Source organism: Leiobunum rupestre, chromosome 7 (assembly GCF_980474605.1).
Source record: "Leiobunum rupestre chromosome 7, qqLeiRupe1.1.hap1, whole genome shotgun sequence".
NCBI lineage: Eukaryota > Metazoa > Arthropoda > Arachnida > Opiliones > Sclerosomatidae > Leiobunum > Leiobunum rupestre.
This window is the reverse complement of record NC_143390.1, coordinates 37000379-37017477: the sequence shown is the minus strand read 5'-3', so window position 1 is coordinate 37017477 and position 17099 is coordinate 37000379. Positions and strand designations below refer to the sequence as shown.

Below are 17099 nucleotides of genomic sequence, written 5' to 3'. Positions count from 1 at the left end.
CCAAAAATCGACTCCCCTGCTGAGTCCACTCATCCTCCGTCCCTCTCTCTCCCTTTCTCCTTCTCCCCCCCTCGCGAAACCCCGTTGACCCCCGTGGAATCGCACAGCCTTGTCTTGTTTTCTGGCTCTTTCACTACGGTCCGAAATCCCGTGTGACACGGGATGCCAGATTGGGCTGGAAAGCAGCCAATTGGGCTTCTTTTCAAGAATATTGGCTGGAAATAAAAGGGTTGGCTGTTGGCGGGAAATTGGGCTTCTCGGATTTTTTCTTGGGCTTTCGGTACTAGAAATACCGCCAAGAGCCAAGACTAATAGCATTTAGCGAATTTACGGCGCACTACTGAAAGAATGTCTGAATGTGAAATAGCGGGTCAAATCGGTCTTGAACCACCTTTATCCCCAGCGCTCCCTTTTCATCGCGTTCTGAGAACGGGATTAAAGCGAGCTACTTAACGTATGGCGAACTGGTACAGTCAAACCTTTACAGCAGCTTATGATATGCCACTAAACAAGCTTTTCCAATTGGACGACGGAGATTTATTGAAGCTATTCTTGGACTTCGAAATTTTTTTTGAAGGAACGTTGAAAAGGATTTTGAAACTGATGGTCTTCAATGCGAATAAAGAAATGAACACCCTCCTAAAATTGGATTTGTCTGAAATGAAAACCGTGTATCTTAGTCCAAAAGACTGTGATCTAGGGGTGGAATTTTCATCGAAGCTACATAGCTCAAAACTCTCGGCTGAGACTAAACACCAAATTGAAGACAGATGTTTTGAATTTATCAAATCAGTAGCAATCCAATGCCAATTTAGATTACCAAGCAGTCAAAATGTGTTAAGGAAACTTAATACAATTGCCCCTACGAAGATTTTGACGGAAGGAGCCAAAGCAGTTGAAAGTTTACCAGACTCTATTTTTAAAAATAAGGGGAAACTGGAAACGCAAATGAGACATGTTTCAAACCTCGTTTGGGAAGAAAAAACAAGCGCTACCGCCTTCTGGAAGGAAGTGTTTATGTTTAGGGACGCATCCAATGAAAACCCCCTGAGGGAATTAGCTGAAGGTGCTCTTACACTTCTTTGTCTCCCACTCTCCAATGCCCACGTCGAAAGGGTATTTTCTCAAGTGAACATAACTAAAAACGACTTAAGAAACCGAATGGGTCTTGAGTTGTTAGAAAGTATTTTGTACTTAAAATTTGGACTACAAATGAAAAATATAAAAAGCTCTAAGTTCCTTCCACCTTTAGAATTGATTGAAAGTTTTAACTCGTCAATTTATGATTAATTAAACTGGTTTTATTTCCCTTTTGGGTTTTATGAATGGTTATTATTGCATAATATTTTAAACTCCTGTATTACCAAATGATTTAATGTAATACCTAAGTAATATTGGAAATATTTCAAATTCAATTTAGGAAATACAGAGGGAACGAGTGGAACTCTGAGGCAATATAATGCTAAGAATAATTATCTGAGGGCATCTGCGCTGTATTCCTGTTTAGAGAATGTGAGACATCTCGAAATAACTGTTGCCGCTGGCGGTTCCCATGGAGGGTTAGAATGAGCTAAAAAAATCAGGTCAAATTGTAAGACTTTCCGGGTCGAAGCAGGGTTCTATACCCTCACAACACAGGTCAAATTCAAACGCTGGTGTGGCACTTTAATCCTTACATTATTTATTATAAAGCGTGGGAAATTTGAAATTTCTTATCATCAACCGAAAAGCGACATCTTGTGGGAAAAGCCTGCATTTTCAGAATATATTGGAAATACTGGATACTCGTAGAGAAGGATATGTAAAATTAATGAACAACAATGTATAAGTCTACAAAAATACTTCATGAATCCTTTAAATTATGTGGTAAAGTCTCCAACATTAACCTCGAAAATGTAAAACAATTACATACTCAAAGGTGATCATTCCTCCATTAGATTTTAAAAATTTTATCAGTCAAATTTAATTTTTTTAAATTTAATAAGTGAATTTGATGTCATAATTGTGGGAGGAGGAATAATTGGGACTGCAGTTGCCAGAGAACTAATAACTCGTCACCCTCGCTTAAAATTCTGTTTATTGGAAAAGGAAAGCCAATTGGGAGCTCATCAAAGTGGACATAACAGTGGTGTTTTACATACTGGAATATATTACCAGCCTGGATCTCTTAAAGCAAAACTATGTACTCAAGGAATTCAACTTGCATACAATTATTGCAATGAACACAATATACCCCACAAAAAATGTGGAAAAGTTAGAAGCATTTTAAAAGCAAAGCAATTTCAGTAATACAGCAATTCATTGTTTTTACAGTTAATCGTAGCTGTCGAAAAGAGTGAGCTACCCCATTTAGACAATCTATACAAAAGAGGGCTTCAAAATAATGTACAAAATTTAAAAGTTATAAATGGAAGAGAAATAAAAAACATTGAGCCCAACTGTAAGGTAAATAAATTGGTTTACATCAACCATAAAATAATAATTAAATCACACATTAAAAATAACAGGGATTGAAAGCTATCTGGTCTCCAGAAACAGGTATTGTAGACTGGCAAGTTGTTAATGAATCATTTGGAAGTGATTTTAAGAAATGTGGGGGCCAAATCAAGCTCAATTTTGAAGTGAAGAGATTTGGCATTGAAAGTGATTCGAATAAATACCCTGTAATAATAAGTAATGGAAATGTAAGACTGTTCCGAGTCAATAGTAGATGTATTGATTAAAATTACCATATCTTTTCAGAGTGTTATTTCTACAAAGTTTGCTATAATATGTGGAGGTTTATACTCAGATAAACTAGCGCAATTAACTGGATGTAGTCCCACCCCTAAAATTGTTCCCTTTCGTGGAGAATATTTAATGCTCAAACCAGAGAAAGTTGGACTAGTCAATGGAAATATATATCCCGTAAACATTGACCTTTCATTATGCAAAAAATTAAACTAACCATGTTTTTATAGGTACCAAACCCAAAACTTCCCTTTTTGGGTGTTCACTTTACTCCGCGGATAAATGGAGAGGTATGGCTGGGGCCTAATGCCATCTTGGCTTTCAAAAGAGAAGGCTACAAAGCTTCTGATATAAACATAATGGAATTATGTGATTCAATTAAGTATCGGTTAGTACTCCTCGCTCTATCCAAAAATGGTAAAAATAAACTATTAAGTGCCATGTTCATTTAGAGGTGTTTGGAAATTGGCATTTAAACACTGGAAATATGGCTTTTGTGAAGCTTACAGAGGTTTTAACATTGCAGCTCAAGTTAAACAACTACAAAGATATGTGCCAAGTTTAAAACTAAGTGATGTGACTAGGTATAGACATCATTCAGTAAGATCTTCATTTGATCTAAATTATAAACTTTACACAGGGGTCCTACGGGAGTTCGTGCCCAAGCTTTAGATGAAAATGGTCAATTAGTGGACGATTTTGTGTTTGACAGTGGAGAAGGGGCCATGACTAAAAGAGTCATTCACTTAAGAAATGCACCGTCACCAGGAGCTACATCCTCCTTAGCCATAGCTAAGGTTGTAGCTGATAAATTTAAGGATACTTTTGAACTACGATACTGTTAACATCCGGAGATGTTTTATTTAAAAAAAAAGATACAATAAATTTATCCAATACATTCACAGTACTTGTGTGATTCTAGACAAATGAATTAAAAAGAGGTATTTACATCATCATTGACAGCTTCACTGTAAATGAAAAGAATATTGGTAAATAACAAAACCAGTATTGATGGAAAATGCTAAAATTTAAATTTACAATCAGAATAGCGTATAAATAATTATCATAGATGGGTCATTTTATTTTATTTTGTCCTCATTGCTAAGTAAAGTTTTTAATCTAAAAATTTATTTACCTATTCAAACCAGTTTAAAAATGTCTTGCGCAGGTTTATTTATATCAAGTCAGCAACTGAAAAAAAAAATCAATTGGTATATGAACTAAAAAAATGAACTGGATTGCTATGAATGAGACCACTCAGAATAGCGTATAATTAATATTCAAAGAAAAAATTAAATCTCATTTAAAGATTTATCCTCATTGAAATTTAAGGCAATGAAATTTTTTTAAAAATTCAACGTACCATTCATGGGCATTTCATCAATCTGTGTACTGTAGTACTGTTCAATATCTCTAAGAATACGAATGTCATCATTCTTAACAAAGTTAATTGCAACACCCTTGCGTCCAAAACGGCCCGATCGACCAATTCTGAAAAATAAACATTAAAATTTATACATTTGCGTGGTAAGTTTGATAGTACAATTCTAAAACAATGTTTGTACCTGTGAATGTACAATTCTCGATTGTTAGGTAGATCATAATTAATGACCAATGACACTTGTTGAACATCAATTCCTCTGGCCCAAATGTCTGTCGTGATCAGAACCCTCCTAACAACATAAAAACAAAAACATATATAAATACACCATCTATTTCATTACGGAAGAAATATTACGTTTGTCCAGCCCTGAATTCTTTCATGATCGTATCTCTCTCCTTCTGCGGCATGTCTCCATGCATTGATGATACAGTGAAGTTCGCTTCCCTCATTTTTTCAGTGAGCCAGTCCACCTTCCTTTTGGTGTTACAGAATATCACAGCTTGCGTGATTGTTAAGGTGTCGTACAAATCGCATAATGTGTCAAATTTCCATTCTTCCCGTTCCACAGCCACAAAAAATTGTTTGATTCCTTCCAAAGTCAACTCATCACTAGAGATATTATAGGCAAAATGTGTATTTTATAAAATATTTCAATAGTATATTAAACTTTCCAACCGTTTGACTAATATTCTGACAGGATCAGTCATGAATTTGCTGGTCATTTCTAATATTTCATGGGGTAAAGTAGCCGAGATGAGCACCACTTGCGTGCATGGTGGGAGATATCTGTAGACGTCATAGATCTGTTCTTTAAAACCTTTGTTAAGCATTTCATCAGCTTCGTCAAGAACTAACATTTTGATAGCTCTGGTTCTTAAATGCCTTCGACGAATCATATCTATAAAGAACAAGTTTTAATATAACCAAAACACTACAATAAAAATAAGCCAAATGTACTAATTTACCATACCAAAAACCCTGCCAGGTGTTCCTGATACTATGTGTTGTCCGTAGTCTAATTTACGAATGTCTTCTCCCAAATTTGTACCCCCAATGCAAGCGTGGCATTGAACACTCATGTAATCCCCTAATGCTAACATGACCTTTTGTATTTGAACAGCTAATTCTCTAGTTGGTGACAATATCAAAACTTGAGTTTCTCTAACTTGAGTGTCAATAATTTGAAGAACTCCAATGGAAAAGGTCGCAGTTTTCCCAGTTCCAGACTGAGCCCTAGAGATAACAACAATAATAGCAGTTAATAAAGACCACAGACATATATGGTATAAGAATACTAACTGGGCTATAACATCTCTGCCTTTAAGAATAGGTTTAATAGACCTCTGTTGAATGGCTGAAGGCTTTTCAAATCCTATGAAATTATATAAAAAAATCTCGTTAGTAATAGGACCTTGGTAAGCGTGGAGGACAGATGCTAAAGACAAAGGCTTGGCGAACCAAGGCTTACCATATCCATAGATCCCACGTAAAAGGTCTTCCCGTAAATTCATAGCATCAAACGTTGGAATAACTTCTACATCCTCACTAGTTTCAAATTCGACATTTGACAAATCGTCGGCTTGAACTATCCTACGATTAGGTTTATCCCGCGACATTTTTATAGATAATTGCTCCATTTCAACTCAAACGAACTTCTGCGAGGCTCTGTCTCTGAAAGGAATCAAAAACAGTTGATTGAAAAAATGGCGCTTGCGGCTTGCCACTAGTGAAGTTGGTGGCACCAAGGAGGATTTTAGAGTTGTCGACAATTATGACGTAATTAAACACCGCCTACTTTCAACTGCTTGAAAAACACCAATCAAAACGAACCTTGCCATAGCGCGTGATTTAAAAGCAAAAAACGCGTCTTTTTACATTAGGCCTAATATTATTTTGGAGCGAAATCAAAGATTCGTGTTTTGTAGAGTGAAAGTTAACAGTAACTATAAAGAATATATATGTAATATCTTATAATATAATCGAAATTAAATAATTATTTGTTCAACTTTAGAACAAAATGAGTGACCACAATAAGGGATCACCTTACATAAATCCTGAACCAACTGCCATTAATCAGCAACCAAATAAAACTAATGAACGGCCACGTCATATCAAATACAACCCACATAAACGGACTTGTTGTCCACCCCAGAAAGGATGTCAGGCACTATGCGAAGGATTAGGAATAAAGAATCCAACTTCTATGAAATTATGGAACGAGAATTTCCATGATCGCATTTCAGTTACAAAATTTTCCACTGAGGGGTGAAGATAGTGTACACTGCTGCTGAATGATATACTGAAAAACCTATCATAGTCGCTATCTTCTCCCCTTGGTGCCAAGTATTGCTTACACTTTCCATTAGGAATGAACAGCTTGGGGAATAGAATACAAATATATGTACTTCCTTTTCAATTAGGAAAATGAAATTGGTTTTTGCCTAAGAAATTCATGCACTTGCTGCCTAAACCTAGGAAAAATAGTCTCAAAATCCAAAAAAAATAAACCCAACAAATATCAAGAATCTAAAGCAAAAACTCAACGCAACAAGACTAATAACCAAGAGCAAACCGTAAAGAATAATATAAGAAATTTAAATTTACTTATTCAAACAAAACCAATTTTTAAAAAAAATAAAATAGGCATTAGGCCTGAAAGATACTAATGAGGACTACGCTTACGGAGCGGATGCATTAACATACTACGAGTATCTTCAAAAGGTGGGATTTCATGGTAAAAAGTGAATGATCACAAATTCTAAATAGTCCCTCATTTAAAATAGTTGGAATCTGGTATGCCAAGAAATGTTGGTGGTTCCAAGAATACTACTAAAAGACCAGCTTATGTATTGGAAGAAATAAGAAATGAAGAAAGGAAGCTAGAGACAGTTTCAGAAGATCAAAGAGAAGAGTATTTTTAAGTGAAATATTTGGTTTTTCAAGCAAATAACCGTGTTATCTAAAACAGATTGAAGGAAAAATTGGATCAAGATTTTATGCCAAAGCATCATCATTTTCCGTGGTTCATTATAGTGATATCAGTTATACAACTTATTGTTTTGATAGCTTCAATGGCAGTTGGTGGTAAGAAAATCCTAAAAACAACAACTAAACTAAGATAATAAGTCTTAGTAACATTAAAGGCATCGCTTGGATTGGAGTCGAACCAAAAATTGAGTTCGCAAAGGGTATGACCACCTTCAGAGGAATAGAGGACTATGATATTTGGCGACGACCAAATGTTTGGATTGGTCCAACGGTCCGACACCTGATTGGTAAAAGCATTCTCTTCAAAGAAGCTAAGCAGCCAACACAAGTTAATATTTTTTGGTGAATTTGATATTTTAAGAATGGGGAGCTATCTACGCACCATGCATGAGAACGGATGAAGTTATGACACTTATCCTATTAGCCCAGCCTCACGGATACAAAGAAAAACTTGGCTGTTGTGCAATTAAAAAACATGATATTGCTGGAACTGCAACTAGATCAGAATGCAATAATTTAACCATGGGTGAAGATCAAGCTCAAGTTTTTAAATCAGTTAATTTCTCGACTAGTTTTAACAATCTGTTCATATAAAAGGTGGAGGAAGTTGGTACAGCGAGGTTTGCTCTAAAGTTAAGCCCAGTGTAAGAACTATTTTAAGACCTTGCTGCTACGGTTTACTGGGAACTTGTAAAATGACAACGAAAGAAGGCTGCAAAGCCCACGAAGGATATTATCACGAAGACAAGTTTGAACACTGCAGTCAAGTAATAACTTTAATTATTCATAAGCTTAGTAAACTATATAAAATATAAAACTACGCTCACTCTCAGGTGTTCTGTTTCCCTCATTTTTGCGGAAGTGTTGGACTTAAAGCGGATGAGAAATGGCACTTCATGCCATATTCTCATAATCAGGGGTGGCGCTACCTGGCATCACTCTTTTCACACGCAGGCATCCTCCACTTTTTAATAGTGTTTGTTATACAATGGACTATAGGAAGACCCATTGAAGCTGCCGTAGGGCATATAAGAATAGCTCTGATATACTTTCTTGGTGCAATAGGAGGCAACTTGGTAAGTAGTGAAAAATGAACGTGTAAAACCAAACACTATACAAAAGATATGTCCACAGGTTGGTAGTTTTTTCGACCCTTACCTTCCCCAAGTTGGCTGCAGTGGAGCCATTTCTACTCTGATAGGCATCTCCATGTTTGAAGTTCTTCAAGCATTACCATACAAAAAGAAAAAATACGCTTGCGAATTTCTGATATTGATACTAGTGGCCATTTTTGTTCTTATATCTGGATTTTTTCCCTTTGTCAATAATTTCGCTCACGTGGGAGGTTTGATATTCGGAGTTCCAATAGCCTTTGCTATAGTACCACATTTATGCTTCAACAAATGGAACTGCAAAATTCGCAGACTTATTCTAGTTTTTTCCCTCATTTGGTTTATCTTTTTCATCATCCTATTTATCATTCTATTTTATGTGATTCAAGACACAGGTTTTTGCACCTATTGTTATTTCTTTAGTTGCATTCCTTGGACCGAAAATGTTTGTAACATTTTGGTAGAGCTTCAAGGCACTTTGAGCCACGATTAAGAATGTTTTTATTATTCCACTTTCGACTGTTTCAAACTAAATTCAAAGTTAATATTTACTCTCTCTCTCTATATATATATATATCCAAATATTTTTGACATTTTAAACTCTTTCCAGTATTATTTTTAAGTGTTTCTATCAAAATTTTATGTTAATTATACAACCAGTTTAACCACACATTTTTGACACTTCACATTGGTTCTATATAAACATTTACCGAATAAAATTGTATGGAAAGTTCACTGTTTATCTTTGATAATTACACTAACAGCCTTGTTTTCTTTGATGTAAAACCTCAATGGGCACTCTGCCCATTCTTTTCCAACTTTATCTATGCCAATTCTCTTGCAGCTTACAATCTGTTCATCAATGACATCATCACCCATTTCAAGCCATATTTTATGGTCCATTGTCAAATCCACCTTATTGATAGTGCTTTTATCAATTGAAAAGCTTTGACAGAGCTTGGAAGGTCCATTGCATAACTGAAAGGGCTTTAAACTTCCACCTTTGATTCGTCTGACATTTCTAAATTTCTCCATAAAGTCCAGACCTTCTATAGGTTCAATGGCTCTCAAAAGCACAGCGGCTCCTTCTCCCTGGCTGGATATGTTGAAACAATGATACATGCCGTAGATGGGATAGACATAGGCTGTTCCCGGTTGCATAAACATTGGTTCATTACGAGGTGTTCTCTTCCCTTGGAAGGAGTGAGAAGCTTTATCTTCATTCCCAAGATAACTCTCCGTCTCTACTATTTTTCCTCTAAGCGTATGAAAGTTACAGCTCACTTCATCATAGATCCTCCTGATAAGATGTTTTCCCAAAAGATTTTTGGCTAACTGAACACCATTTTGATTGTAAAAATCAAATAACAAACGTTTTGAATCAATATCCACATCAGCTGTATTTCCACAAGTAGTTTTAATTTCCAGCTAAAAATAATGTGTCATAATGAGACCTAGCTATTTACATTGGTACAATAATAGGCCCATATAGATTCAAAAAGTTTAAACCAGTGACATCAGAATGGGTATTCTGGGTATGTAAATTATACCAGGTTAAGCAAATATTGTCACCACAAGTACATGTGCAGGGGGCTGTGGTTTAAACAACCTCAGATATAGCTTTAAAGGGAATATAACCTCTGGTATTTCTGTCACCCTCCGAGGGTTCCAATATTGTCCGCTGCCTCCCATGGCTTTTCACACTTGCGGCGCTGATAATCGCTGATTGTGAAGGGAATAAAGGAAATTGATGGGGTCTTCCATAAAGAACGTGTTGGAGGTTCTATTCCCTTTAATAATGAATGGCATTACAGTTATAGTTTTTTTCTGAATTAGCAATAATACCACTCTGCCACCCACTATTAAATTTATATTAAGTGATACACATACAATATAGGCAGTTCATTTGTTCATTTACTTCTGCTATAGGTTTAGGGTGATTCCAATCTTTCAGACGCCACAGGTTGAAACTTTTCAAACACATGAATGATATATTACCTCAAAATCCATTTTTGGTCTTTTATTTTTTTTTATGCCTTCCATAATTAAAACAAAACAATTATCAAAAAACACTGTTTACCATCAACGGGGGCGCATCTCTAATACCAAAAATATATATAAAGACATAAAGTGAAGCACTGAAGCACAGCCAACTTGGATCACGCGTACAGCGCTTTAGCGGCCGGGCGGGGGGGGGGCAGAATAACGAGAATGGATATAAGTAGGTGTATATAGCAATGAGCCTTCACACCAAGCGCACAAGATTCAAAACAAATGGAAAATTAACAATCACTAATAGCGAACCATAAGCTGAAAACTATTCGTGAGTTCTGAACCGTTCAACCAGTCCCCATGCGCACTATTCGGCAAAAAAATTCTAGAACTACCCAAATGCAAACTATTCGCAGACAAGAACCTCTTGTTGAACCGTTCCGAACCGTTCTAAATGGTACCTGCTCAAGAGCAAGTACTGGCCGGAACTCAAGGTTGAACTCTCTAAAATTCGTCTGCACATCGGGCTACGTACGTCAAATCGTACGAATCACAACTATTCGTAACTGAACTATCTAGAACTTTTGCGTGACGTTACAGCTCAGTCCTAGGCCGTTCTCTTAACGGTTGGGGCTTATTCTATCTTTTTCGTAAAATCGAGACTCGTAAAATATAACGAGTTTCTTTTAACGAGCGCTTAACGAATTTTCGTTAAAAACGTATTCTATCTCGAGTTTCGTTAAGCTCTCGTTAAATTTTTCTCGTTATTTCCGAATTCGTTTTGGTAACGAGTGATGACGTAGTTCCGATTGATAAGCCAATGAAATATGGTGTTACAAAGGTGCCTTTTTTCACATTATTTAAAATTTATAAAATTTATCATTTGTTTCATAACCCATTCTTTTTAAGTTCTCCTGCCAATAATATGAACCTGATAGCAACCCACAGCGTAAAGCGTAATGCAATCAATATCTAGTTAGGTAATAATAATATATTGCGACGTTCAATAAGGTTGAGGAAGATCAACGGGTGCTGACGCTCGATTCGGAATTTTCGATTTTTATTCTCCGTCTCTCTCTCATCGCGCGTGACGTCAGCGTCGGACCTTGGGGGCTGCGGCGGCTAGTGAAGACGTAAGGTTTGTTACGTTTACTATCAAAATTAATTTATGAGATATAAAACTGACAGACGAAAATTTAATATAAAAAGTTAATAAATGTTTAGTGGTTTACGTTTTATAATACAATTCAATACAACAATATCAATACCTAAATGGTTTTTTTTTTAAATCTTACATATGTAAGATGATACAAATAAACAAATTATACTAATGAAATAAAAAATAATACTTCGTGCATTTATTGCACATATAGGAACTAGCATTATTACGTAAATAAAATATTATAAGTATGTGTAATGAGAGTATGATAGAACTCAAAATATTGAGATAATGCAATAACAATTGAAAAAATTATACTAATAAAATTAAAAAATAATACATTTGATGCATTTCACATATAGGAACTTACTTTTACATTATATATAATAATAACTTATGTATGATAAAACACATGGCAATAACTAACGAACAAATAACCTAATGAAATTAAAAATAGTACTTATCACAGAAAAAATTTACACATTGTAAACAATGGTTGGATATTATCACAAATTTATCACGACTAGTTTGGCAGGATAAGTTCATTTGTATAGTTAGAATATTTTAGGGTAATAAATAATTTTAATTGCCTATTTTAGTCATTTTTTTGGATCTTTTCCGCTTATCATCACTTGCTTCATTGTTCGTAATTTTAATTGAATTGAGGTATTTAATGCGTATAAAAATTCTAAGCTTAACAAAAGTGTTAACTATATTTAACGGGTATTTATCTTCAACTTCAAATATTTTGGCACTTATATTTTTAACTATATTTTCTTCATTCGACAATGACATGTTAGGTAATATGTTTTTAAAAATATCCTCATACACTTTAGTTTTTTCCAAAAATGAACTAGATGGAATGACTAGACCACCGAATGATAAAAAATTTGTCCAAGAGGGAATGTAATAATCATGATCTACCTTATTTTTGTCAATTAAATCTAATTCTGGATAGGTTTTGTAGTGTTTTTTAGCTACCCACCCACTGAAATACTCTATACCATTTTCTTCGAATTTTTTAAAATCATTATCTCCCTGACAAACATCAACAGTGGAGTTCATTTTATTAGTATTTACCGAACACGTTTGTAGAGGGGTATTAATAGGCAAATGGTCATTGACTAGTATTTCGTTTGATGTAAAAATAGGGACATCAATTTCTATTTCAGCGGTTTTTAAGATGCTATTCATAAGGTATTCATCATTATTTTTATCTGACAAACTTAAAACATTAGATGCTAAATACTCTCCATGGCTTTGATCGATTGTATTGCTACTGCAATTAAAAACGCCTGGGTTTTTTCCTAAAATGATAATTCGTATTCTGTACAATGCGTTAAGGGGTGTAGGGTGGTCATCTAGACCACCTCTTGTGCGCACTTGAGAAAAAAAATTCTCCAAACAATCCTGATTTAATTTATGGGTTAAAATGTGTCTAATATTATAATTATATTTTAAATCGAAAAATAAGTCTTTAAGTGATTTGCAAGAAATAATAATTCCCTTTTGAAAAATTTGAAGAAAGGATTTAGTTTTGCCTTTTTTGTCTATACATTGCATGTTATTAATTAATGATATCATAACATCTAAAACCTTTAATTGTTCTTTTAAGTGTACCCCGAAGCCGCTTTTATAAGGATTTGAATGGTTTTCTACGTTAGAATTAAACACATCGAACCAATTATTTACTTTCTCTATAAAATAGGCTAGTTCCATAGTTTCATCAGGATCAGATTCTAAGTTATCTTTATTTCCAGTTTTAGCCATGTATAAAAGAGCTTTAGACACTGTATTTGAAATAAGTTCTACCGCTAAAGCTACATTTTGTCTGACAGGTCCTTCGCAATCTAAATGACACTTCCTTAATTTAGGGCACATTTTAATATCACTCTTATGCGCATTTAATAACTTTTCTAGAGGCTTTTTGTTAATTTCTACATCTCCACCATCTAAAGAAAACCCACCATCTAAGAGCCAATTTCTTATTAGTTTTAACGCATGGGGAGCATCTGCGAAACAATATACATTTTTGTGAGTATTACTCGGGTGATTAAAAAATGTACGATTAATTTTCACCCCCAACTCATTCCAGAGACCCATGTTTCCCCCTCCCATATCACAAACAATAGCTACTACTAAATAACCAGATTCATATAATTTAGAAATAATGTCAAACAAGATTTTTTTTGTCATTTTCTGATCAAAATCTATATAAATGGGCTGTTTCCAATTCGCGAATAAACCTCTAACCATTGCTACTTGCATTTGACTATTCTTCCCAATTACTTGATCTGATTTCACATCGTATTCATACTGACTTTTGATTTTCATTTCGTCAAACGTTAAAACTGAGAGTTTATCTAATTCAGACATATTAATTCCAGTGCTTTTCATAATTTTTAAAATATCATCTAAAACACCTTTTCCTAGTTTTATTTTTGAGGCGTATCCTCTTAAAGTTGAGAGTCCTGGCAAGGGAATTCTAAGCTCATTTTTAACAAATAAATATGCCCGTTTACTAAAGTATCGCAGCGTAAATGCTTTGGTTAAGTCTTCTGTTGACCAGACAACCATTTTGTTACCCATTAATCGATTAACCTGACTAGCTGTAAAGACTGTGCTTAGTAAATCAGAACATTTACGGTTTAACAGCTCTTTTTTATCTTTCTGGGTTTTAAGGCGCTTAAGATCTTTCTTTAGTTGTTTGTGAGAAATGTCTTGGGCAAATTTTTCCATTTTTAAAGAGTTATTTTTTTTAATTTGCTTCATATATTTCAGTTTCATATTTGCATACCTTGTTTGCCAAATGTTAATTAGCTTCTTTTGCTTTTCTAAAGAATCACAACTGCAGCACCTCTGTTTCTTTATAATGCTTTCAGTACGTTCAACAGCCTCAGGAATTATGTCATTGGAAACAGTCGGCTCCGAATCAGTATTAGAAGAAACTACATCAGAGTTTATCACAACTGTAGCAACTTTTTTTCTTTCTCTTTTTCTGGCTCGCTCTTGCCTATCATTTCCTAAAACACTGCAGGCTGAAGACGTTACTCCTAGGTTTTGAGTGGGAATTGCACATTTTTTTAATTGCTTCGCATTTTTTTTTGGAATATAATTCAGTAATTCTGCTTTAAGGTTGCGCTCGTAATCCTCTTGAAGAAAATGATTTGAGCAAATAACGCTTGTAGACGGGTTAAATTTATCCTTCCTTCTACATTTGTTGATCCAAATACTTCTACGGTCGGCATCATCTTTCGGGAAGGCGTGATAAACAATATGGCATTTTTCTGGGTCTTTTTTAGTGACAAATAAACTATTGTTGCACAAAGCCACTGCACACCTAGCTCCTGGCATCTTGTTTTAAAATTATTGTACCTATAAAAACAAAGGCATTTGAGTCTTTAGAATAATGGCATTTGTTAAATGCCATTTGAGAAATTCCATCTGAAAGGCCTAGGCTTAACAGAAACGTAGTAATTTACATGTTAAAAGCCTACACGTGGTTTTTATGTCTAAAATCTCTACGGTTTGGCCTTTCAAACAGCTTAAATTTTACTTAATATATTTGGTATTTAAATTAAAATTGTTCTTACCTTGTCATTTATCATCCTCAAAACAAATAGAAACCGTAGCGAGCCGCGAGCGAATGGGCGCCAAAATAATCCCGCTCGCTTCTTGACTTTTCTCTTCTGGTCCGACGCTGACGTCACTAAAAACTCTCTTTCCGCCGCGAATTTTCTGTCTCAAAAAACGCTAGCGCTGGCCACGGCCCCCTGCACGCGCTCACGCTGCTCGCGACGATAGCGGCCCCGGCGATCGACTGAAAATTGCGAAAGTGAAATTAGTTAACTTTTTTCCTACATCGACCTTTGGCGCTGACGTAACAACTAAGAAATGGCTGGAGTATATGGCGAAAACATTCCAATTTTTAGAGTTTCATTAATTATTACTAATTGTGTAATTTTAGGGTTATAATTTCTTTCCGTAATCTTTAAATTGCTTATTAATAAATAAGTAAAATACGTTTGGATATTTTTTAAATCAAAATACGCGCCGAGAAAACCAGACAAAGAAGACGCTGTCGACGTTAATAATGTAAACAAAATAACTAGTCATGTGTCCGCTTATCAGCTGTTGTTTTTCGATTTTATTCTTACAGTCCTTTGATAGTAAGTTGTTTTAATATTTACAAAGTTAACTTCAATTTAAGTAAATAAGTAGTAAATGTAATGCAGATTATAAAACTAGAATATTATTTTTACAGTTAACAAAGTCAGACAATGTTGAAGATTGCTGAAAATCTATGTATGAGACATTTAAGCATTCTAAATCACAGACTCACTAGTCTCACTCACAGTTCACAATATTGGTTAGGCCTAAATGTAGAGATTCCCATTTTTTTTTACCATAATTTAAGTTAAAATTGGTTTTGGTTAATTGCTTTTAATCCATTCCTGACTAAGAATCTCGATAACTTAGTAGTCCCACGCTCACATTAAAGTAATCAGCTTTTTAAGTAAAATTCATCAAGATTCAATTAAAATTACTGGATGATGTAGGAACATGCTGGATGATGTAGGAATATGCTGGATGATGTAGGAATATGCTGGATGATGTAAGAATATGCTGGATGATGTTGAAATATGCTGGATGATGTGGATAAACATTCTTTTCGTTTCTGATGGTAGTTATATTCGAATTTGAGACCTAATCGTATATTGACTCATATGTAATGCCACCAATTAAGTAATAGGTAGTGACGTACATCTGGTTCCAAATCCTACGATTACGCATTAGCCTCACAACAGACTATCATTAACTGAAGTTCCTTAAAATGCAAACCACAAACCAATCTTCCATGTGAAGTGTATGCTTCGTTGACTACAAAATCATTCCTAGAGATGCTCTTAATCCACAGTTTGCATAAATTTTCATCAGCGGGTAACTGATGAAATGACACTTTGGCCTTCTTAAAAGTAGATGAACACAATGGAACAGAACAATGCTGGTATTTTTTAATTGGGTAATTTGGAGGGGCAGGTCACTTCCTTGATTAACGACGCACCTCTCAAAAGATTAAATCGTGATTATTTTGATTAAATTCAATTTAATCACGATTATGTTGATTAAATCATGTTTTATTAATTAATATAATCTTTAAATCTATTTAATCATGATTAAATGATTAAATCTGATATAAATGATTAAATCTGATTGAAACAATTAAATCTGATTGAAACGATTAAATCGTGATTAGTATGATTAAATCGCGATTAGAAATTAGAACGAGAATCAAAATGATTATATTGGTGATTGGAATGATTATAATTGTGTGATTTTATCGAGCTTATTAGAATAATTTACTAAGTGATTAGAATTATTATTTCGTATTTACCGCGCTCGATAAAATCTCGATTCGACCGATTATATTGATTAAATCGTGATTAAAATGTTTAAATCGTGATTAAAATGATTAAATCTAATTAAAATGTTTAAATCCTGATTAAAAAGATTAGATCCTGATTAGAATGATTAAATCTCGTTTAAAGCGTGGTTAGATTTTCTAATCTTGATTAATTTTTGTTGAAGAAATAAAAAAACAATGAAGATATTTTTTGTAACAAAGTCATTCAACAGTACTAGTCCGTTCTTACTAGTCAGTTTTCTGTTGTACTACCATCGTTTCATTAATTGTAATGTATATATATATTTTAACCAAGTCAAAAATAAACCG

General features: G+C 34.5%; 4 protein-coding genes and 1 non-coding gene across 6 annotated transcripts; 2 read left to right on the top strand and 3 right to left on the bottom strand.

Moving 5' to 3' along the window:
- Positions 1-1792: 1792 nt before the first annotated feature.
- L2HGDH (L-2-hydroxyglutarate dehydrogenase) lies at positions 1793-3661 on the top strand. Its single transcript, XM_090154532.1, has 8 exons — positions 1793-1918; positions 1986-2253; positions 2314-2445; positions 2508-2684; positions 2743-2907; positions 2961-3118; positions 3183-3314; positions 3371-3661. The coding sequence occupies exons 1-8, from the start codon at positions 1821-1823 to the stop codon at positions 3573-3575; spliced, it is 1335 nt and encodes a 444-aa protein (XP_090010658.1). The 5' UTR covers positions 1793-1820; the 3' UTR covers positions 3576-3661.
- Positions 3572-8029, bottom strand: LOC149936152 (eukaryotic initiation factor 4A-III). The gene is made up of 10 exons (XM_090154533.1): positions 7930-8029; positions 5583-5785; positions 5414-5486; positions 5085-5347; positions 4790-5012; positions 4469-4723; positions 4296-4403; positions 4094-4221; positions 3866-3921; positions 3572-3698 (listed from the first exon to the last, which is right to left on the bottom strand). Exons 2-9 carry the CDS (start codon positions 5749-5751, stop codon positions 3905-3907), a joined length of 1236 nt encoding a protein of 411 aa, XP_090010659.1. The 5' UTR covers positions 5752-5785; positions 7930-8029; the 3' UTR covers positions 3572-3698; positions 3866-3904.
- Positions 3766-3834, bottom strand: LOC149936153 (small nucleolar RNA U54). Its single transcript, XR_016472714.1, has one exon. It is a non-coding gene; the product is annotated as a small nucleolar RNA U54 (small nucleolar RNA).
- LOC149936151 (inactive rhomboid protein 1-like) lies at positions 5903-8915 on the top strand. Its single transcript, XM_090154531.1, has 11 exons — positions 5903-6053; positions 6126-6356; positions 6535-6687; positions 6758-6835; positions 6898-7025; positions 7083-7198; positions 7258-7389; positions 7464-7628; positions 7700-7869; positions 7936-8178; positions 8237-8915. Exons 2-11 carry the CDS (start codon positions 6132-6134, stop codon positions 8705-8707), a joined length of 1881 nt encoding a protein of 626 aa, XP_090010657.1. The 5' UTR covers positions 5903-6053; positions 6126-6131; the 3' UTR covers positions 8708-8915.
- LOC149936150 (DNA-3-methyladenine glycosylase-like) lies at positions 8183-10297 on the bottom strand. 2 transcript variants are annotated; one of them, XM_090154535.1, is made up of 2 exons: positions 10213-10297; positions 8183-9549 (listed from the first exon to the last, which is right to left on the bottom strand). In XM_090154535.1, the coding sequence occupies exons 1-2, from the start codon at positions 10255-10257 to the stop codon at positions 8947-8949; spliced, it is 648 nt and encodes a 215-aa protein (XP_090010661.1). In that variant the 5' UTR covers positions 10258-10297; the 3' UTR covers positions 8183-8946. The 2 variants fall into 2 exon arrangements, with proteins under 2 accessions (XP_090010661.1, XP_090010660.1); XM_090154534.1 differs by having other exon boundaries at positions 8183-9642; positions 10213-10289.
- Positions 10298-17099: the final 6802 nt, after the last annotated feature.